The following is a 19540-nucleotide window of genomic DNA, read 5'->3' as shown; positions in this document are numbered from 1 at the left end:
AAGACAGCTACCAATCCGCATACATGAACATCAACTAGCCACGAAACGACACGACCAGCTATCCTTAGTAGCCACACACGCAGACAACAAGCAACATGAATTCGACTGGGACAACACTACTATCATAGGGCAAGCCAGACAGAGAACAGCCAGGGAATTCCTCGAGGCATGGCATTCATCCACAAACTCCATCAACAAACACATCGACCTGGACCCAATATACCAACCACTACAGCGGACAGCTGAAACTGACAACCGGAAGCAGCAGGGACAGACCACTATAAACACCGGAGGAAACATCAAAGAAGCGCTTCGCAGGAGGCTCCCAAGCACTGATGATGTCGCCTAGCCAGGGGACGAAACATTTGCAACAAAAACTTGCAGCTCGGCGAACAGAACCACAACATCCAAACACTCTATACAATCAACACAGGAATTCTTGGACATCATCAGAAATATACACATAGACAAAGAAGAAACCATGATATCATTCGACGTGATGGCATTGTTCACTTCGATTGACAAAACCCTAGCCAGAGAAACAATAGCCAACCTACTGGACATACAGAACAGAAAACAGGACGCTGAACCTATCAACAAAGACGGCATACTTAAACTACTGGATTTGTGCCTCACAACACACTTCACATTCAACAACCAGATATACGAACAAATCAACGGAACACCCATGGGATCACCAATCTCGGGACTCATAGCAGAGGCAGTTATGCAAAGGTTAGAACAAACAGTCCTACCACAAATTCAACCCAAACTCTGGGTCAGATATGTCGATGACACGTTTGTAATCATTAAAAACACGGAAATAGAAAAAACACACCGGATCATCAACGCCACATTCACAGGAATCCAATTCACGAGAGAAGAAGAAAAGGATAGCCAACTCCCATTCCTAGACGTGATGGTACAGAGAACACCGAACGGAGAATTCACTACAAGGGTATACAGGAAAGCCACACACACAGACCAAGTCCTAAACTATGAAAGTAACCACCCCAACACACACAAACGAAGCTGCATCAGGACACTACTCAAAAGGGCCACAACACACTGCAGTACACCAGAACTGCAAAAAGAAGAAGAGGAACACCTGTACAAGGTATTCGCCAAAAACGGATACCCGCGCAACTTCATCAACAGATGCCTAAGAGAAAGACCACGGAACGAGGACATACCACAACCAAAAGGACTAGCCACACTACCATACATCAGGAGCATCTCAGAACTGACAGCCAGACTACTGCGACCCCTAGGACTCATAACGGCACACAAACCAACAGCCACGCTCGGACAACAACTCACCAGAACGAAGGACCCGATACCCAACATGAGCAAAACTAATGTAGTGTACAAAATACCATGCAAGGACTGCACAAAACACTATATAGGACAAACAGGAAGACAGCTAACAATCTGCATACATGAACATCAACTAGCCACGAAACGACACGACCAGCTATCCTTAGTAGCCACACACGCAGACAACAAGCAACATGAATTCGACTGGGACAACACTACTATCATAGGGCAAGCCAGACAGAGAACAGCCAGGGAATTCCTAGAGGCATGGCATTCATCCACAAACTCCATCAACAAACACATCGACCTGGACCCAATATACCAACCACTACAGCGGACAGCTGAACCTGCCAACCAGAAGCGGCAGGGACAGACCACTATAAACACCGGAGGAAACATCAAAGAAGCGCTTCGCAGGAGGCTCCCAAGCACTGATGATGTCGCCTAGCCAGGGGACGAAACGTTTGCAACAAAAACTTCCAGCTCGGCGAACAGAACCACAACAACGAGCACCCGAGCTACAAATCTTCGCACAAACTTTGAACTTTCAAAGAACTATGTACCTTAACCCCTGGGTGTCTCTGTTCTACAACACTACCCAGGGCCCTACCATTAATTGTATAAGTCCTGCTCTTGTTCGCTTTACCAAAATGCAATATCTCGTATTTATCCAAATGGAACTCCACCTGCCACTCTTCAGCCCCTTTATGGTCTTCGAAAATTTACTTCACTGTCAACTACACCAATTTTGGTGTCAACTGCAAACTTACTAACCATTCCTCCTCCTAAATTCTCACTCAAATCATTTATATAAGTGACAAACCAGTTGACCCAGCACTGATTCCTGTGGAACATCGCTGGTCACAGTTCTCTTGTATGGAGAAACAACTCTCCATCATTGCTGTCTGTCTTCTTCTATCAATCCATTTGTATATCACATCACTTCTCCCGATTGTGTCTTTTCTTTCTCTTTATTTTCTCTTTGTTTTCTTCTAGATTTGCAGATAAATAAATCTTGCACATAAAAATATGAGTGGCTTAAATGTTTCTTCAGATTTGGGCTCAGCTATTAGAGCTTGGACTGTGGTCACTTTTTTTGACCTTTTGATTTTTCTCTTCGTACTTGCGCCGGTTCACTACAAGAGCAACTCAACTAGTTCACTCCCCTTGCCTTTTCCTATTGCCTTGCAATGTTATTGTCTTCAACTAAGTATGGGATTCTCTTTTTGAAACTCACAATTGAATCTGACTATGTTTCACTGTCAGCGCATTCCAGATCCTAACCACTTACCCAATTAAAATTTCTCCCCGTGTTGCTTTTGGTTCTTTTGCTTTTCATTTGGTGTTTTCTTTCCTCTTAGAAGCATTGATGATTTTAAGCATTTTTATTCCTTTGTCACTAGTCTGGTGATCGGCCATCACGATATACGTCACAACCAGATAGTCCACTTGGACCTCTCGCATCGCCTTCCACATCAGGCAGCTTCCAGTATTCAGGAATCCAACCAAACAGACTGAATGGAATTATAGATCAAACATCTTACAGCTCACACTCAAAGATTTTTACCAAGGAAATGGAGAACAATGGTAATCGTTATATTTGCTCTGTAATCAATTATGTTTGTTTAGTTCAATAAGAAGTTGCATTTTCTATTGTAAACATTGGCTATATGCCACATTTTAGAATGTGACCAAAACTTGATGGAAATTATTTTCTGGAAGAAGGATAAAAGGGATAGAAAGAGGAGGGACAGGATTATAATTTTTAGGGCATTGGCAACTGAAGACATGACCGTCATTGAAAAAGTGATTGAAATTAGAGTCGTTCACAACGAGTCATTGTTGTGAACAATGTTGTTGATGTTTTGTAGCTTCTGTGCTAAACTGCAAGCGTGGTTTGGGGTGGGGGGGTTGCCAAAAGGTACCTATTGACTTTGTAATATGCATTAGAAGTATTCTAGGAAAAAAGTCTAATGTAAGATTAGAAATTTTTAATTCAACCAGGGACAAAACTACGGATGTACTGAGTTCAGCCATAGTTGAAAAACTGTTTTAGGCAGTTTGATGTTTTCTTAGTTCTTATCTAAGTTTGGTAAATTGCTTGAAGTTATAAGCAAAGTCCATTTTACAATGTAAACACTGCATTTTTAATACCTGGCTGCTGTTAGTGTTCTCAGCACTTCCTTTGGATGGCTGCTTCATTGTGTTAATAATTCAAGACCACGTGAAAGAAAATATATAACATTCAATTGTTTTTAAGTAGCATTCTTAAAAAGTGCAGAGAAGCATAAGTCAAATTGCATATTATCATAAAAACAATTGAAATATCAAATCAAGGACTAGAAAAGATTCTGACCAGTACATACTTTCAACGATATGCAGCCTGTTTAAAGTCATCCTATAAGCTTAAAATCCAGTATTCAAGAAAAATTATATGAAAGATCAATGAGGCCTCAGTAAAATCCCACAGAAGAACATAAGACACTAAGTAATTGGTAAGTTGCAACTTCTTCCAGTGCACAAAAGAACTAAAAGGCAAAGGACGACTTTTTCAATCCTTGAAAACAGTTGCAGACATAAAATTCAAAATTGGCAGCCAAAAACAAAACATTGGAGATAAATCGTAACTCCAATGCAAATATAAAGTTTCTTTTTGTTCAACCAATTCCCTAATAAGACAGACGTTCCTTGCATTATCAATCCGTTTTAGTCCCTTGCCTTCATCCCTACTTATTTCCTGTTTTCATCATGCTTCTTTGCTTCCCCCTCTACCTGTCCTTACTCCCATTTCCTTTTACACTAATTTGCCCTCTTGCATCACTTTGACATTTCTTATGCTCACGTAAATCACTCCCTTTTCTCATGGTAGGGTCTGTATTATTAGAAATGGTTAACAGTGGCTCTGTTTATGATCATTTGTTTCAAAAAGGTGACTCTGAGAAAACAGTTGAAGATGACAAAGATGTTAATGACAGGCAACTGTCAATAAGAGAAAGACGAAGGCCAAGGGAGAAGAGGCGGTCTACTGGAGTGTCGTACTGGACTCAAGATGTTAGTATTTCTTACCGATGTCCTATTATGTCAAAACCATGCTTGTTTTGAGGAATCAGTATCTTCAATTGATTACAACATGATATCTGAAGTAAGACTCTTAAAAGAGGGATTATCATTTGTCTTTAGACTTTTCTCAAAACTGATTGAGCAGTATTATAGAAATCAGTTTGAGACACTTACTGAAAAATAAAAAGAACTTACAAAAACTTAGTGATGCTTTAGTGATCTGTTCGTATAGGCCTTTTGATGGATTCTGCTTCTCAATGTGACAGTTTGCAATTTAATAAAGTTTTGGTACATTTGGGAGAGATGCTAATTTTACTGATTATAAGCTTTTTTTTAAAAGTAGAAAAGGAGTGCAAGGTTGAACAAATTGTTTGAACACTTGTTGATTCATTGGATTTAAATATAAGAAGGTGAACATTAGCATATGAGACGCAATGATGAAGGAAAATTGAAAGTAGTTTTATTATATAAAACAATTAATATAGAATAAGGTGGTGGAAAATGAAGGAGAATTGACATACTTACAAGTGCTTTACTGTTCTTTACTTCTGTTCATATTCACAGTCACTCGATGTCATGAGTGGTATCTATTGGTTATAACAACTCTAACTAAAATAGATTTTGCAAACCTAAATTTCATTCCCAGTTAATAAATGTTGTATTAAATTGGGTATACTGATCAAATAATACAAATAGAAAATGGTGAAAACCTTTGCTATTGCATTAAATAACTTCACCACCTTAAGCTCAATACCCCAATATATCCTCCAAACAAAATGCAAACTTAGAATGATTGCTGTGATCTTATTTTCTGAACATCTTTAAATTACAACTGTTGTGAAATTTGAATACTCAAAAACTGTATTGGACTTGAACTTGATACTGCAAGCATTGCTGTTAAGACACAACAATACATTTAAAATTGAAATGAGTTTGACAAGACTGTGACAATTTTAACCTTCCTGTTAATTCTGATTTCATTAATTCACTTTGTTCCCACATTCCCTTCAATCTCTCTCCCTTCATTCACCTATCCAATATAATCCTCAACCTTCCTTCTAATACTGACTTTGTATGAAGCTGTCTCATGTAAACAAAGTATTGTGGATGCTGGAAATCTGAAATAAAATGCTGGAGAAACTTAGCAGGCCATATCAGACTTGAATACTTAACTCTGTTTCTCTTTCCACAGATGTTGCCAGACCTGTAGAGTTTCTCCAGCATTCTCTTTTTACTTCAGAAGGCAGTTTCTCCTGGCCTCAGTTCAGAATTTCCATGTTTAGTGTTGTTGAATGGTCCACTCTTGATATTTCAAACTGATAGAAAGCTATCTACTGTATCTTAATCTTCTTTAATTTTAGGCACCTCTAATATGCAACATTTTGAATATATCCTGTTAGAATTTGGATAGGTTTATTTGCTTTTCAGTTTCTTGTTCGATGGCAAATAACATATCCAACCACAGCTTGAAGTGATATATGATTAATGAAAGATGACAGTCACACTAAGAATCAGTGTGGTGTGTCTACCAGCTCACAACAGATCTTCTGTTGATCAATACCAATAAGTTGAAAATTTTATTTAAACATGAAAGCATTAAAAATATAAAAGATAATATAACTGGATATACTTTAAGTCAGTATTATCATAGAGTTTTGAGCCTAATTTGTTTATGCTACAAATTGCAGTAGTGTATGAATTAAAATAATTTTTTAGATAAAACAGTAGAAATGAGTCATGTTTAATTTGAATATTATACATTGTATGACATGTTAATATATCTGCAATGTTGTTCAAGAAATTATCAAGCTCTTATTATTTGTCTGGAAAATTGTAAGATATTTGTGACATAAGATTACCATGAATATTCTTTTGATTCTGTGTTGAAATATAAATTAAGTTTGTTTCTTAGTGCAATTTTGTTTTTCGTTAGGGTGATGAAAATGATGGAAATGAAGAGGAGAAAGGCATTTGGGTAAGCTTGAATGATACTCCTGTAAGCAGGTGTGGGATAAAAATAACATACTTTGCATTTTATTAAATCTGCATGATTTTGCCTTTATTTGTCCTCCGTTTGCATTAGAAGCAGTACTCAGAGACATTATAGCCACCCAATTACAATAGACCAGCCAATCTGTCAAGATCAAACAGAATTTATGTAATATTGTTGCTGTAAGTACGTACCATGGCATCCTTAGGAGCTTTTAAAAAAAGGGATGGGGGAATAAACATTATTCAGTTGTCTTTTGATAACTGCTACAGTGGAGCGTAGTTATGTACCCAGGCAGTGTCTGCAAATTGAACACATGGACTGAGCAGAGAGGTCCCAATGGCTTTTCTATGAAATTAGCCTTAGGCTTCTATTCATTGTTACATTGCTGAAAATTAAACTGAAGCATCGCAGGTTCAAGAAACTTCCTTCAGTTTAAAAGTTGCATTCAGCTCCTTAACCATAACCTTAGAAATTAATGAATACCTATTTGTTTTACTAGTTCAGTACTTCAGGTTAATAGCAAAAAGTGAGTATTACCACATTGATCAAAATATAATGCTGACGTATCTTGAATGTTAAGTCAAGAAAAAGAAAAATGCATTTGATAAACTGAACAGTTAAGAACAAAGACATTAAATTTAACGAAGACATTTAATTTCATTGTTCCTTCAATGTGGTCATATTTAATATAAATATATCATTGAGTATATTTTAATTTTGATTCAATTATGAAAATCTAATAACAATGAAAGGCACAGAATTTAAGAACAATAGTGCATCAGAGAATAACATCCTTGAAGCAAATAGTAATTTTTTAAAAATTAAGTCATTTTATCTAAATGGACAGAGCATTCAGAATAGGATGGAGGAACTAGTGGTACAAGCACAGACAAATAGTTCAAAACTCGTGACAGTTACGAAGACATGCTTACAAGGTGACCAAGATTGACAAGTATCCAAGGGTACACGACACTGCAACAAGGCCCAGAATATACAAGGATATAGGTACCCCTGCTTAATAGGATGACAAAGGTGACAGTGAGAAAGACTTTTGGCTCAGAAAATCAGGAAGTAAAATAGATATGGGAATGATTAGCAATGGCAGGGGTTAGAATATGCCAGTGGAAGTAGCTAGTAGGTTCCTAATAGTAGTTATATTGTTGGGACACAGCATTGAACTTGTAGCAAAGACAGTATAAGGTGTTAGAAGATTCTTTTGGTGGAATAGAGTTGTTTGGGCCAGATGTCCAAACAGTTCCATTGTTGTTGCTTTCAGGTTTCATTCTTTGTAGGTCCGACCTGGTTATCTGTCCGTTTTTTTGTAGATTCCTCAGTGTGTTATTTATCCTATTGGTGAGCTGTGGGGTGGGGTCAAACTCCCTCTTTTGGTAGGTGTTGGTATCTGCAAGTAGTTGTTGTGCTTTTTGGGTGTATTCTGCTTTGTCCAGGATGACCGTCATTCTGCCTTTGTCTGCTGGTAGTATGATTATGTTCTTGTCGTTTCTTAGTGATTTTAGTGCTTCCCTCTCCTTGGTGTTGACGTTATGTGTTTGTCTTTTCCTTGTTATCAGAGGTACGATACTTTTGCCTCACTGTTTGTTGTGCCTCTTCTGTCAGTCCATTGTTCCTGAGTGTGCATTCTAGTGCTGCTAAGAAGTCTGCTGTCTTGGCGTCCCTGTGGTTGTAGTTGAGTCCCTTGGCCAGTATTGTTCTTTCCGTGTCTGTGAGCTGTCTGTGGGAGAGGTTTTTAACCCAGGTGTGTGTTGTGGTGTCCTCTTTGTTGTGTGTTAGTTTGGCCATTTTTTCTTTTAGTGCCGTTCTTTTTGCGATGTGTGGTCCTGTTCTGTCCTATGGTGACAGCCCGTTCTATGGTCTGGGTCCATTCCTGATTGGTGGTTTTTGAAATTAACGACTTTTGGCGCACAATGTCTTGTCTGTATTTGTGAAGTCTGTTGTGCGCGTCTATAATCATTACCTGGATCATCCTGAATCCGTTCTGTCTGGCTGTGTCTCTGGCCAGACAGAACGCAACAACACCCCCAGATTCTATGGACTACCTAAAGTGCACAAACCAGACATCCCACTCAGACCCATAGTATCACTACCAGGGACACCATCACACACAAACTGGCTAAAGAACTACAGCAGAAACTGAAACACCTGATCAGCGGATCCAGACAATCTATACAATCAACACAGGAATTCTTGGACATCATCAGAAATAAACACATAGACAAGGAAGAAACTATGGTCTCATTCGACGTAACGGCACTGTTCACCTCTATTGACAAAACCCTAGCCAGAGAAACAATAGCCAACCTGCTGGACATACAGAACAGACAACAGGACGTTGAACCTATCAACAAAGACGGCATACTTAAACTACTGGACTTGTGCCTCACAACACACTTCACATTCAACAACCAGATTTACGAACAAATCAACGGAACACCCATGGTCTCACCGATCTCTGGACTCATAGCAGAAACAGTAATGCAAAGGTTAGAACAAACAGTCTTACCGCAAATTCAACCCAAACTCTGGGTCAGATATGTTGATGACACCTTTGTAATCTTTAAAAACACAAATAGAGAACACACACCGGATCATCAACGCCACACTAACAGGAATCCGATTCACGAGAGAAGAAGAAAAGGATAGCCAACTCCCATTCCTAGACGTGATGGTACAGAGAACACCAAACGGAGAATTCACCACCAAGGTATACAGGAAAGCCACACACACAGACCAAGTCCTGAACTATGAAAGCAACCACCCCAACACACACAAACGAAGTGGCATCAAGACACTATTCAAAAGGGTCACAACACACTGCAGCACACCAGAACTGCAAAAAGAGGAAGAGGAACACCTATACAAAGTATTCGCCAAAAACAGATACCCGCACAATTTCATCAACAGATGCCTAAGAGAAAGACAACGGAACAAGGACATGCCGCAACCCAAAGGACTAGCCACACTACCATACATCAGGAGCATTTCAGAACTGACAGCCAGACTACTGCGACCACTACGACTTATAACAGCACACAAGCCAACAGCCACCCTCAGACAACAACTCACCAGAACGAAGGACCCGATACCCAGCATGAGCAAAACTAATGTAGTGTACAAAATACCATGCAAGGACTGCACAAAACACTATATAGGACAAACAGGAAGACAGCTAACGATCCGCATCCATGAACATCAACTAGCCACGAAACGCCACGACCAGCTATCCTTAGTAGCCACACACGCAGACAACAAGCAACATGAATTCGACTGGGACAACACTACCATTATAGGGCAAGCCAAGCAAAGAACAGCCAGGGAATTCCTAGAAGCATGGCACTCATCCACAAACTCCATCAACAAACACATCGACCTGGACCCAATATACCGGCCACTACAGCTGAAACTGACAACCGGAAGCGGCAGGGACAGGCCACTATAAATGTCGGAGGAAACACCACAGAAGCGCTTCACAGGAGGCTCCCAAGCACTGAGGATGTCACCTAGACAGGGGACGAAACGTTTGCAACAAAAATTTCCAGCTCGGCGAACAGAACCACAACAACGAGCACCCGAGCTACAAATCTTCACCCAAACTTTGAATCAAAATGCAATTAAATTTGGCGTTAAGTTTGAAAATTGCATGCTGTAATTGCAGGCAGTCTTAAGACAATTTGTGTAGGTATGAGGGAAGAGCTGTGAGTAAGTAACCAAATATTATGACAGTAAATAATCAGTAGGAAATATTGAAGGAAACAATTCAAAATGTTCATTAAAATGCATTCCAATAAAAATAATAATTCAGCAAGAGTGATGCATCCCTGGTTTACTGAGAAAATTAAGTATTAGATTAAAATATGAGACTTAATGTTGCGAAAAAGAGTAATAAGGACTTAAAGGTGTTTTAGAAACCAGCAAAAGGCACCAAAGGTTTGACAAAAGAGGGGGAAAGTAAGGAATAAACTAGCTTGAGATGTAAGAGAAAGATTGCAAGAGATTTTACACCTGCATGTAAAAAAGCAGAGAGTGATTAAATGTTGGCAATCAGAAGAAAAGGCAGGAGAAATGATCAGGGAATATGGAAATGGTAGATACATTGAGCAAGGATTTTATCCTCCTTTCACTGTAGAAGATGCAAGTTACATGTCAGAAAGAGGGAATCTGTGCAAGACCACATTTTTCATTTTGGGGGCTAAAACTGAAACAAGAGCTTGACTGCCATCTAACCAAAATACCAGAAAAGTTGAAATCACGTATTACATTCTTCTGAGCTGTGCAATACTATATTCATTTTTGAAGCAATGAGGGAAATCATTTAAGATTGAGCCATGTTTGATGACAACCCTGTAGTTGAGCTGCAGTTTTAAAAGTTGCAAGTGCCATGGCAGAAGAGAGAGAATTATCCAGAGCCTGTGGCTGAAAGTATTGCTCACTTGCACTGTCTCTCGCTACTGGCACTGTCTTTCTTGCTAACTTGTGCCCCCACGTACCCCCATTTTCTGTTAGTGATAAAGCTTGGTAAGAATTACTTTCTTGCTAACTTGTGCCTCCACGTACCCCCATTTTCTGTTAGTGATAAAGCTTGGTAAGAATTACTTTCTTGCTAACTTGTGCCCCCACGTACCCCCATTTTCTGTTAGTGATAAAGCTTGGTAAGAATTACTTTTGTCCTGAATAGTAATTAATCAAACAGATTGGTTATCTGGTGGTCTAATTGGGATTTTTTACTATTTGAGGCCGTTTATGAAAGGGGGATTATTATTGGTGCACCCTTCAGAATTAAGTGATAACTATAACCAAAGGGTTAAGAGTGAATAGGAAACTAAGGTAATAAACTATCAGCAAAGAAAAGTTACTAAAGAAACTCAAAGGACTACAATCAGACAAACTCCCAGGACCTGATGATGAACATTCTTGTTCTCTATAAGAGCTACAGAGATAGTGGATGCACTGGCTATCATTTTATAAAATTCTATCAGTTTTGACAGGGTTAATAATGAGAAGCTATTTGCCTCAGTCAAGAATCTAGAACAAGAGGGCTTGATTTCAGTATAAGTATGATCGTTAATGACTGTGTTGAGAAAGCTTTTCACTAAGGGTTGTGAATCAGTTCTGTTCCCAGAGGATCCTGAATGAACTATCCTTGGTTATATTAGATTAGATTACTTTACAGTGTGGAAACAGGCCCTTCGGCCCAACAAGTCCACACCGACCCACCGAAGCGCAAACCACCCATACCCCTACATTTACCCCTTACCTAACACTACGGACAATTTAACATGGCCAATTCACCTAACCTGCACATCTTTGGACTGTGGGAGGAAACCGGAGCACCCGGAGGAAACCCACGCAGACACGGAGAGAATGTGCAAACTCCACACAGTCGGTCGCCTGAGGCGGGAATTGAACCTGGGTCTCTGGCGCTGCGAGGCAGCAGTGCTAACCACTGGGCCACCGTGCCGCCCACATCATTGGTGTGTCAGGGAATTGAGATTTTGGAGAATGAATGACAAAGCAGAGTTCAAACCCAAGATCAATTGTGATAATATTGAATGAAAGAGCTGGCTCCATTAGCTATATGGTCTTCCCTTATTCCCATTATATAGTTTTGTCATTAGAATGCAATAAACACACAGGAATGACAACATCTGGTTTGAAAAGCTGATTTAACTCAATTTCATCTGCACACTTTGTCAAAAAAAATGAATACACTGATGCAGTAAATATGTGAAAAATATCATCATTTTTCAATTTGTGAAAATTGAACACTTACAATAGCCTGACCCTATTCAATAAAAGGCAATAGAAGTTAGCTGTGGAAAAGCTGAGCAGTCTTTTCTGTTTAGTGTCACAACCTCAGATGAATGTGATACAGTCCATCATGTTATCAATATAGTCAAACATAATTTCCATGTTTCAACTGGCAGTGCATGTCCTTGGTGTTTTCACCTTCACCTCGGAAGACAGACAATTAATCAGGCAGACATTCATCAGTCTCTTCAGGATCATTGGGCTCTTAAATTGAAAAATGTATAGCATCTAAGATTAGCCTATCAGTTCTGTTGTGTAGCATATAATATTGTCCACTTGAGTTAAGATTTGTGATTGTTTCTGCTGGAATTTTAATCCTGTGTTTTATCAGTGAGCACAAAGTCCTCATCATTAGATTGGTAACGATGACCCTCCTCCTCATTCTCAGCATTGTGTGCAGTTATAGCGCATTTGAAGCAGCTGGTGATTGTGGCTTCCATCATCATTGTTCACACTTCCATCGTGAACATGATCTCTTGAACATTTGGGTTAATCATTATCTTATCAATGTCTGTTAATCATTCGCTGTAACAACTTCACTTTGTCTCCAAACTACAGCATTTTAACTTTATCAAACGTTTGGCCATATTTTCAGGCTATGTATGTCTTTTCACAGAGAAATTTCAATGTTAAATGATGGCTGGCCTATCATTGCATGCTCTAGCATAGTTTACCTCTGCAGTCGTATGACAAGCTTTCGCAAATTTCAGTAATCCAGTGTTAAAATTTTGGAATGCCAGCTTATCACTTTCTGTTGGGTTTCCTATTCTGTCGGCTAGAATAACTGGCAGCTTCACCTAATCCAAAATTTTGTGTTATTGAAATTTGACTCATCATGACTTCACAATGCCAGATCAGAAAATGTACTTAACAGGAAAGGCTGAACAAAGTGGGACTCATTTTTCCTAGAAAAGAGAATCCTGAAGGGTTTCTTTAAGATAATGTATTTGTTTGATAGAGTAAGTGTAGATAAAATGTTTCTAATAGTAGGGAAATAATAGAGTAGACATCAAAATATATAAATCCAACTCTGAGTTCAGGGAAAACTTCTTCAGCAGTGCATTGGAAAACTAGATGTGCTCCTGCAAAATATTATTCGGCAAATGACATGGATTTAAGGGAAAGATGGATAATCACAAGTGGAAAATTCTGATGGAGTAGATAAGTTAGGAATGAGAAGAAGTTATTTGATGCAAAAGAACAGCAGAGACCACTTTACTCCAATGACCTGTTTCTGAGCAGTGTCTCCAGTCACAGTTACAACTGTATAAAAGCAAATTACTGCGGATGCTGGAATCTGAAACCAAAAGAGAAAATGCTGGAAAATCTCAGCAGGTCTGGCAGCATCTGTAAGGAGAGACAAGAGCTGACGTTTTGAATCTAAAGCTTTGACAAAGGGTCAGTTAGACTTGAAACCTCAGCTCTTTTCTCTCCTTACAGATGCTGCCAGACCTGCTGAGATTTTCCAGCATTTTCTCTTTTGGTCAAAGTTACAACTAAATAGTCCAAGTTTGATTTCATAAGTAAAGCAAAAGCCGAACGGTTCAAGACTGGGAGCGTTTTTAATTATGAGTCAGATTGGATAGACTTGGGTTGTCTTCCTTGGAGCAGAGGAGACTGAGGGGGACATGATTGAAATAGGGTAGGCAGAAGGAATTTGTCCTGTTAGTGGAAGGATTAGTGACCAGGAGATAGGAGGAAATGTTTTTACCTCAAATGTGGTGGAAATCTGGAACTATGTACCTGTGATAGAGACAGAAACTCTCATAACATTTAAGTATTTAATGTGCTCTTGCATGATAATCTGCTAGGAACTTACAAATTGTACCACTTAGAAGTAAACCAGATTTTGTTTTCTGATATTGACAGAATATTCCAGAATGTGTACTGCATTAGTCTAACACTACCTTCATATCTGACCATTAAAAGAAGATTCTAAGGATGCAAAACACATAGAAGCTATTTATAGAAGTCTTAAAAATAACCTGAAACTTTTTTGGGTAAAGTCAGAGTGGGCCACAAACTTTATGATCTTTTTGAGATAACTGCTGTGAAAGCAGAAAAATCAGGCTTACAAATGTCAGACACTTTGTTTATTTTCTATTTAAATGCAGAATAGTCTAAAGCAGTTGGACTAACTTGAATATGCTTAAAATAAACAATATACACGTTTGTTGGAGGTTTGAACTAAAACTGTTAAATTTAAATGCTTATTCATGCAGAACCTTTTATTGTATGTAAGTTTGTTCGCTGAGCTGAAAAGTTAATTTTCAGACGTTTCGGCACTGTACTGGGTAGCATCATCAGTGAGCCTCTGCTGAAGTACTGGTGTTTGACCTGCTTTCTATTTGTGTTTAGGTTTCCTTGGATTGGTGATGTCAGTTCCTGTGTTGGTGTCATTTCCTGTTCTTCTTAGAGGGTGATAAATGGGGTCCAGATCGATATGTTTGTTGATAGAGTTCCAGTTGGAGTGCCATGCTTCGAGGAATTCTTGTGCCTGTCTCTGTTTGGCTTGCCCTAGGATGGGTATGTTGTCCCAGTCGACTTGCTGGGCCAACAATTATTGCCCATTCCTTGTTACATTTGAGAAGTTGGTGGTGAGCTGCCACCTTGAATTGCTGTGGAACATTTGGTGTTGTTAGATCCACAATGCCGTAAGGAAAGAAGTTCCAGATCTTGAGCCAGTGATGCTAAAGGAATCTGAGTTAAGATGGTGAGTGCCATAGAGAGTAACTTATAAATTACAGTGTTCCTGTGTATCTGCTGCTTTTGCCTTCAAGATAGTGCTGGTAGTGGGTTTGGAATCTGCTGTCTAAAAGCCTTGGTGAATTTCTGTAAAGAACACACACTGTTGCTACTGAGCATCGGTGGTAAAGGGAGTGAGTATTGTAGATGCGGTTCCAATCAAGTGGGTTACAAATCTTGGTTGGTATCAAGCTTCTGGAGTGTTGTTGAAGCTGCACTTGTCCAGGCAAGTGGGGAGTATTCCGATTTCATTCCACACTTGCTGCTGCCTTGTAGGTGGTGGAGAGGCTTTGTGGAGTCAGGAGGTGGGTGACTTGATGCAAGATTCCTAGCCTCTGACCTGCTTGTTGTACCTACAATATTTATGTGCCTTTTCCAGCTCAGTTTCTAGCCAGTGATAAACCCAGGCCGTTGATAGTGGGGATTTAATTATGGTAATGCAAATGAATATCAAAGGATGACGATTACATTTTTTCTAATTTGAGATGGTCATTGCCTGGCACTTGCATGGTGCAAATTTTGCTTGTCACTTGACAGTCCAAATCTTGTATTTGGGCATGGACTGCTTTACTATCCGAGGAATCATATGTTGTAGAACATAGCACAATTATCAGTGATCTTCCCTAGTTTGATCTTATCATGGAGAGAGAGTCATTGAAGAAGCAGCTGAAGATGGTGAGGCTTAGAGCCTGACTCTGAGGAGGTGGTGCAGTAGTGATGTCCCAACTTCTGAACCACCAGATCTGATTTTTCAATCCCATTTGCTCCAGAGGTATATGATAACCACAAGCATTTTCCTTTTTGCCAGGTATGACTCCAACTAGTAGAATGTTTTCCTTTAAAATCCCATTGATTATTTGTTGAAATACTCAAATGTGGTCACTCCTGCCTCACCTCCAGAGTTCAACTCTTGTCCATGTTGAACCAAGCCTGTAATGAAGTTAGGAGTTGAATGATCTTGGCAGAGCTCAAACTGATTGTCAGCGAACAAGTTATTGCTAAGCAAATGATGTTTGATGGCATTGATTATGATACTTTCCAACACTTGATCAAATTTGATAGTTTGGACGTACCCTGCTTTTTGTTGGATGTAACATACTTCGATAATTTGCCACATTGTGTAGGTGCCAGTGTTTCAGATGTACCAGAGCAGCTTTGCTAGGGATGTGGAAAGTTCTGGAGCGCATGTCTTCTGTACTACTGTGGCAATGTTGTCTGTAGCCTTAGTGGAATGTATTACTTCCAGTTATTTCTTGATATCATGTGTGTGAATTGCATTAGTTGAAGACTGGCATTTGTGATGCCAGGGACCCCTGGAGGAGACAGATGGGTTATCCATTTGGCATTTTTGCCTGAAATTGTTGCAAATGTATAAGCCTTATCTTTTGCATTGATGTGCTGAACACTCCCATCATTAAGGATGAGAATGTTTGTGGAGCTGCCTTTTGCAGTGAATTCTTTAATGGTGCACCACCATTCACAACTGAATGAGCTAAGAATGCTGAACATAGATCTGCTCTTTGTTGTGGGATTACTTGACTCTGTCACTTGCTGCTTATGCTATTTGGCATCTAAGTTTTTTTTGTAGCTGCACAAGGTTGACATCCCATTCTTAGATATGCTTTGCACATCTTTTAACATGCCCTCTTGCACTCCGCACTAAACCAGAGTTGATCCCCTAACTTGATGGTAATGGAAGAATGGGAGATGCATTATGAGATTGCCGATTGTGTTGGAGTACAATTCAAAGCAGCATCTCATGGGTGCCCAGTCTTGCGCTGCTTGATCTGCTTGAAGTCTGTCTGTTCTGCACAGTGCCATACAGTGCAATGTTTTCCCAATTTAAGTACAAAATTTAATCACAAGATGCAACATCCAAATGCATCAAATTCTCCATCAATACAGAAATCTTACGCGGTTGAAACCTGTTGTTTCTATGAGAAATATTCAGTGTGCAGATATGTTATGCTGTTTTCTGTAATGCTTTTTATTTCAGTTTGTTTTGATTGTGACTTGAGGCCCATACATTAACTTCTGAATTCAAAGCTTCTGAGAGTCTGCAGTTCTTTCTTGGGGTGGGGGAGGGGTCGTGAAAGACTTATGGTTAGGTTTAACAGTGCAATTGTAATAATTCTTCAGAAGGGTTCGCATTTTTGGATCATTGGAGTCTCTTCTAGGGTAGAAGTGACTTGTATATGATGGATGGGTTGAGCCTGAATTCGAAGGGGACTGATATACTGGCAGGAAGATTTGCTAGAGCTGCTTGGGAGGATTTAAACTGGTAAGGTGGGGGGCTGGAACCCAGGGAGATAGTATGGGAAGAGATCAATCTGAGACTAGTACAAATGGGAAAAGGAGTGAGTCAAACAGTCAGGACAGGCAGAGAATATGGTTGGACTGATAAATTGAACTACTTCAACTATTTGAAGGCAGATGAACTCATGACGTATATCAAAACATGGGACTGGATATCATAGCATTTGCAGAGGCATGGCTCAGGGATGGACAGGCGGCATGGCATGTTGGCTGAGTGGTTAGCACTGCTGCCTCACAGCACCAGGGACCCGGGTTCAATTCCTGCCTTGGGCAACAGTCTGTGTGGAGTTTGCACATTCTCCTCGTGTCCGCGTGGGTTTCCTCCGGGTGTTCCGGTTTCCTCCCACAGTCCAAACGTGCAGGTTAGGTGAATTGGCCAAGCTAAATTGCCCATAGTGTTAGGGGTAATTGTAGGGGAATGTGTGTGGGTGGGTTGCTGTTCGGAGGGTTGGTGTGGACTTGTTGGGCCGAAGGATCTGTTTCCACACTGTAGGGAGTCTAAAGTATCTAAATACTGGCAGCTTAATGATCCAGGATATAAGTGCTATAGGAAAGATAGAACAGGGGGGCGAGAGAGGAAAGGGAGTGGTGTTTTTGATAAGGGATAGCAATATGGCTATATTTAGGGAGGATATTCCTGGGAATACATCCAGGAAAGTTATTTGGGTGAAGCTGAGAAATAAGAAAGAGATGATCACCTTATTTGGATTGTACTATAGACCCCCAATAGTCGTCAAGAAATTGAGAAACAAATTTGTAAGAAGATCTCAGTTATCTATAAGAATTATAGAGTGGTAATAGTAGGGGATTTAAACTTTCAAAACATAGATAAGGACTGCCATAGTGTTAAGGATCTATATTGAGAGGAATTTGTTAGGTGTGTACAAGAAAATCTATTGATTCAGTATGTGGATGTACCTACTAGAGAAAGTGTAACACTTGGCTTACTCTTGAGAAATGAGACCGGGCAGGTGATGGAGATGTCAGTTGGGGTGCATTTGGGAGCAAGTGACCATAATTCTATTAGTTTTAAAATAGTGTTGGAAAAGCATAGACCAGATCTAAAAATTGAAGTTCTAAATTGGAAGAAGACAAATTCGAACGGTATTAGGCAAGAACTTTCAAAAGTTGATTGTGATGGGAAAGAGATTGTTGGAAAATGGGTTATCAAAAATGAGATAACGAGAGTCCAGAGAAAGTATGTTCCTATTAGGATGAAAGGCTGTGCTGGTAGGTGTAGGGAATGCTGGATGACTAGAAAAATTGAGATTTTGGTTAAGAAGCAGAACTTAGCATATGTCAGGTATAGACAACAGAGATCAAGTGAATCCTTAGAAGAGTATAAAGGAAGTAGGAATGTACTTAAGAGGAAAATCAGGAGGGCAAAAAGAAGGCATGAGAAAGCTTTGACAAATAGGGTGAAGGAGAATGCAAAGACATTGTATAAATGCGTTAAAGACAAAAGGGTATCGAGGGAGAGAATAGGACCCCTGAAAGATCAGCAAGGCAGCCTGTATGTGGAAACGCAGGTGGTGGCGGAGATACTAATTGAGTATTTTACATCAGTGTGAACTGTGGAAAAGGACATAGAAGATATAGACTGTAGGCAAATAGATGGTGACATCTTGAAAAATGGCCATGTTACAGAGGAGGAAGTGTTGGAAGTCTTGAAATGCATAAAAGTGGATAAATCCCCAGGACCTGATCAGGTCTACCCTAGAAATCTGTGGAAAGCTAGTGAAGTGATTACTGGGCCACTTGCTGGGATATTTGGATAATCGATAGTCACAGGCAAGGCGCCGGAAGACTGGAGGTTGGCTAACGCGGTGCCACCATTTAAGCAAAGTGGTAAGGAAAAGCCAAGGAGCTATAGACCAGTGAGCCTGATGTGGTGGTGGGAAAGCTGTTGGTGGGAATCCTGAGGACAGAATTTACATGTATTTAGCAAGACAAGAACTCATTTTTGTATAGTCAGCATGCTTTTGTGCATGGGAAATCACGTCTCCCTAACTTAATTGAGTTTTTTGAAGAAGTAACAAAGAGGATGATGAGGGCAGAAAAATGAGCGTGAACTATACGGACTTCAGTAAGGCGTTCAACGAGGTTCCTCATGGAAGTCTGGTTAGCAAGGTTAGATCACATGGCATACAGGAAGAACTAGCCATTTAGATACAGAACTGGCTCAAAAGTAGAAGACTGTGTTTTGGTGGAGGGTTGTTTTTCAGACTGGAGGCCTGTGACCAGTGGTGTGCCACAAGGATCGGTGCTGGGTCCCCTGCTTTT

The 19540-nt window shown here is 39.8% G+C and overlaps 1 protein-coding gene across 5 annotated transcripts in view; it reads left to right on the top strand.

Moving 5' to 3' along the window:
• Positions 1 to 19540, top strand: part of LOC122563241 (protein phosphatase 1 regulatory subunit 12B-like) — a 288710-nt gene that overhangs the window by 213217 nt on the left and 55953 nt on the right. For 4 of the 5 annotated variants that reach the window (XM_087973634.1, XM_087973633.1, XM_043716856.2 and 1 more), the window contains 3 exons: positions 2721 to 2904; positions 4247 to 4368; positions 6311 to 6352. The exons of the other annotated variant lie outside the window; for it this stretch is intronic. In XM_087973634.1, the coding sequence (XP_087829760.1) occupies positions 2721 to 2904; positions 4247 to 4368; positions 6311 to 6352 (348 nt within the window). The remainder of the gene's footprint in view (positions 1 to 2720; positions 2905 to 4246; positions 4369 to 6310; positions 6353 to 19540) is intronic. 5 annotated transcript variants of the gene reach the window in all.

This window comes from Chiloscyllium plagiosum, unplaced genomic scaffold (genome assembly GCF_037043375.1).
Source record: "Chiloscyllium plagiosum isolate Xiang-an unplaced genomic scaffold, Cpla_swu_hap1 HiC_scaffold_26, whole genome shotgun sequence".
Taxonomy (NCBI): domain Eukaryota; kingdom Metazoa; phylum Chordata; class Chondrichthyes; order Orectolobiformes; family Hemiscylliidae; genus Chiloscyllium; species Chiloscyllium plagiosum.
The sequence above is the reverse complement of the archived record's forward strand: the minus strand, read 5'-3'. Positions and strand labels throughout refer to the sequence as shown.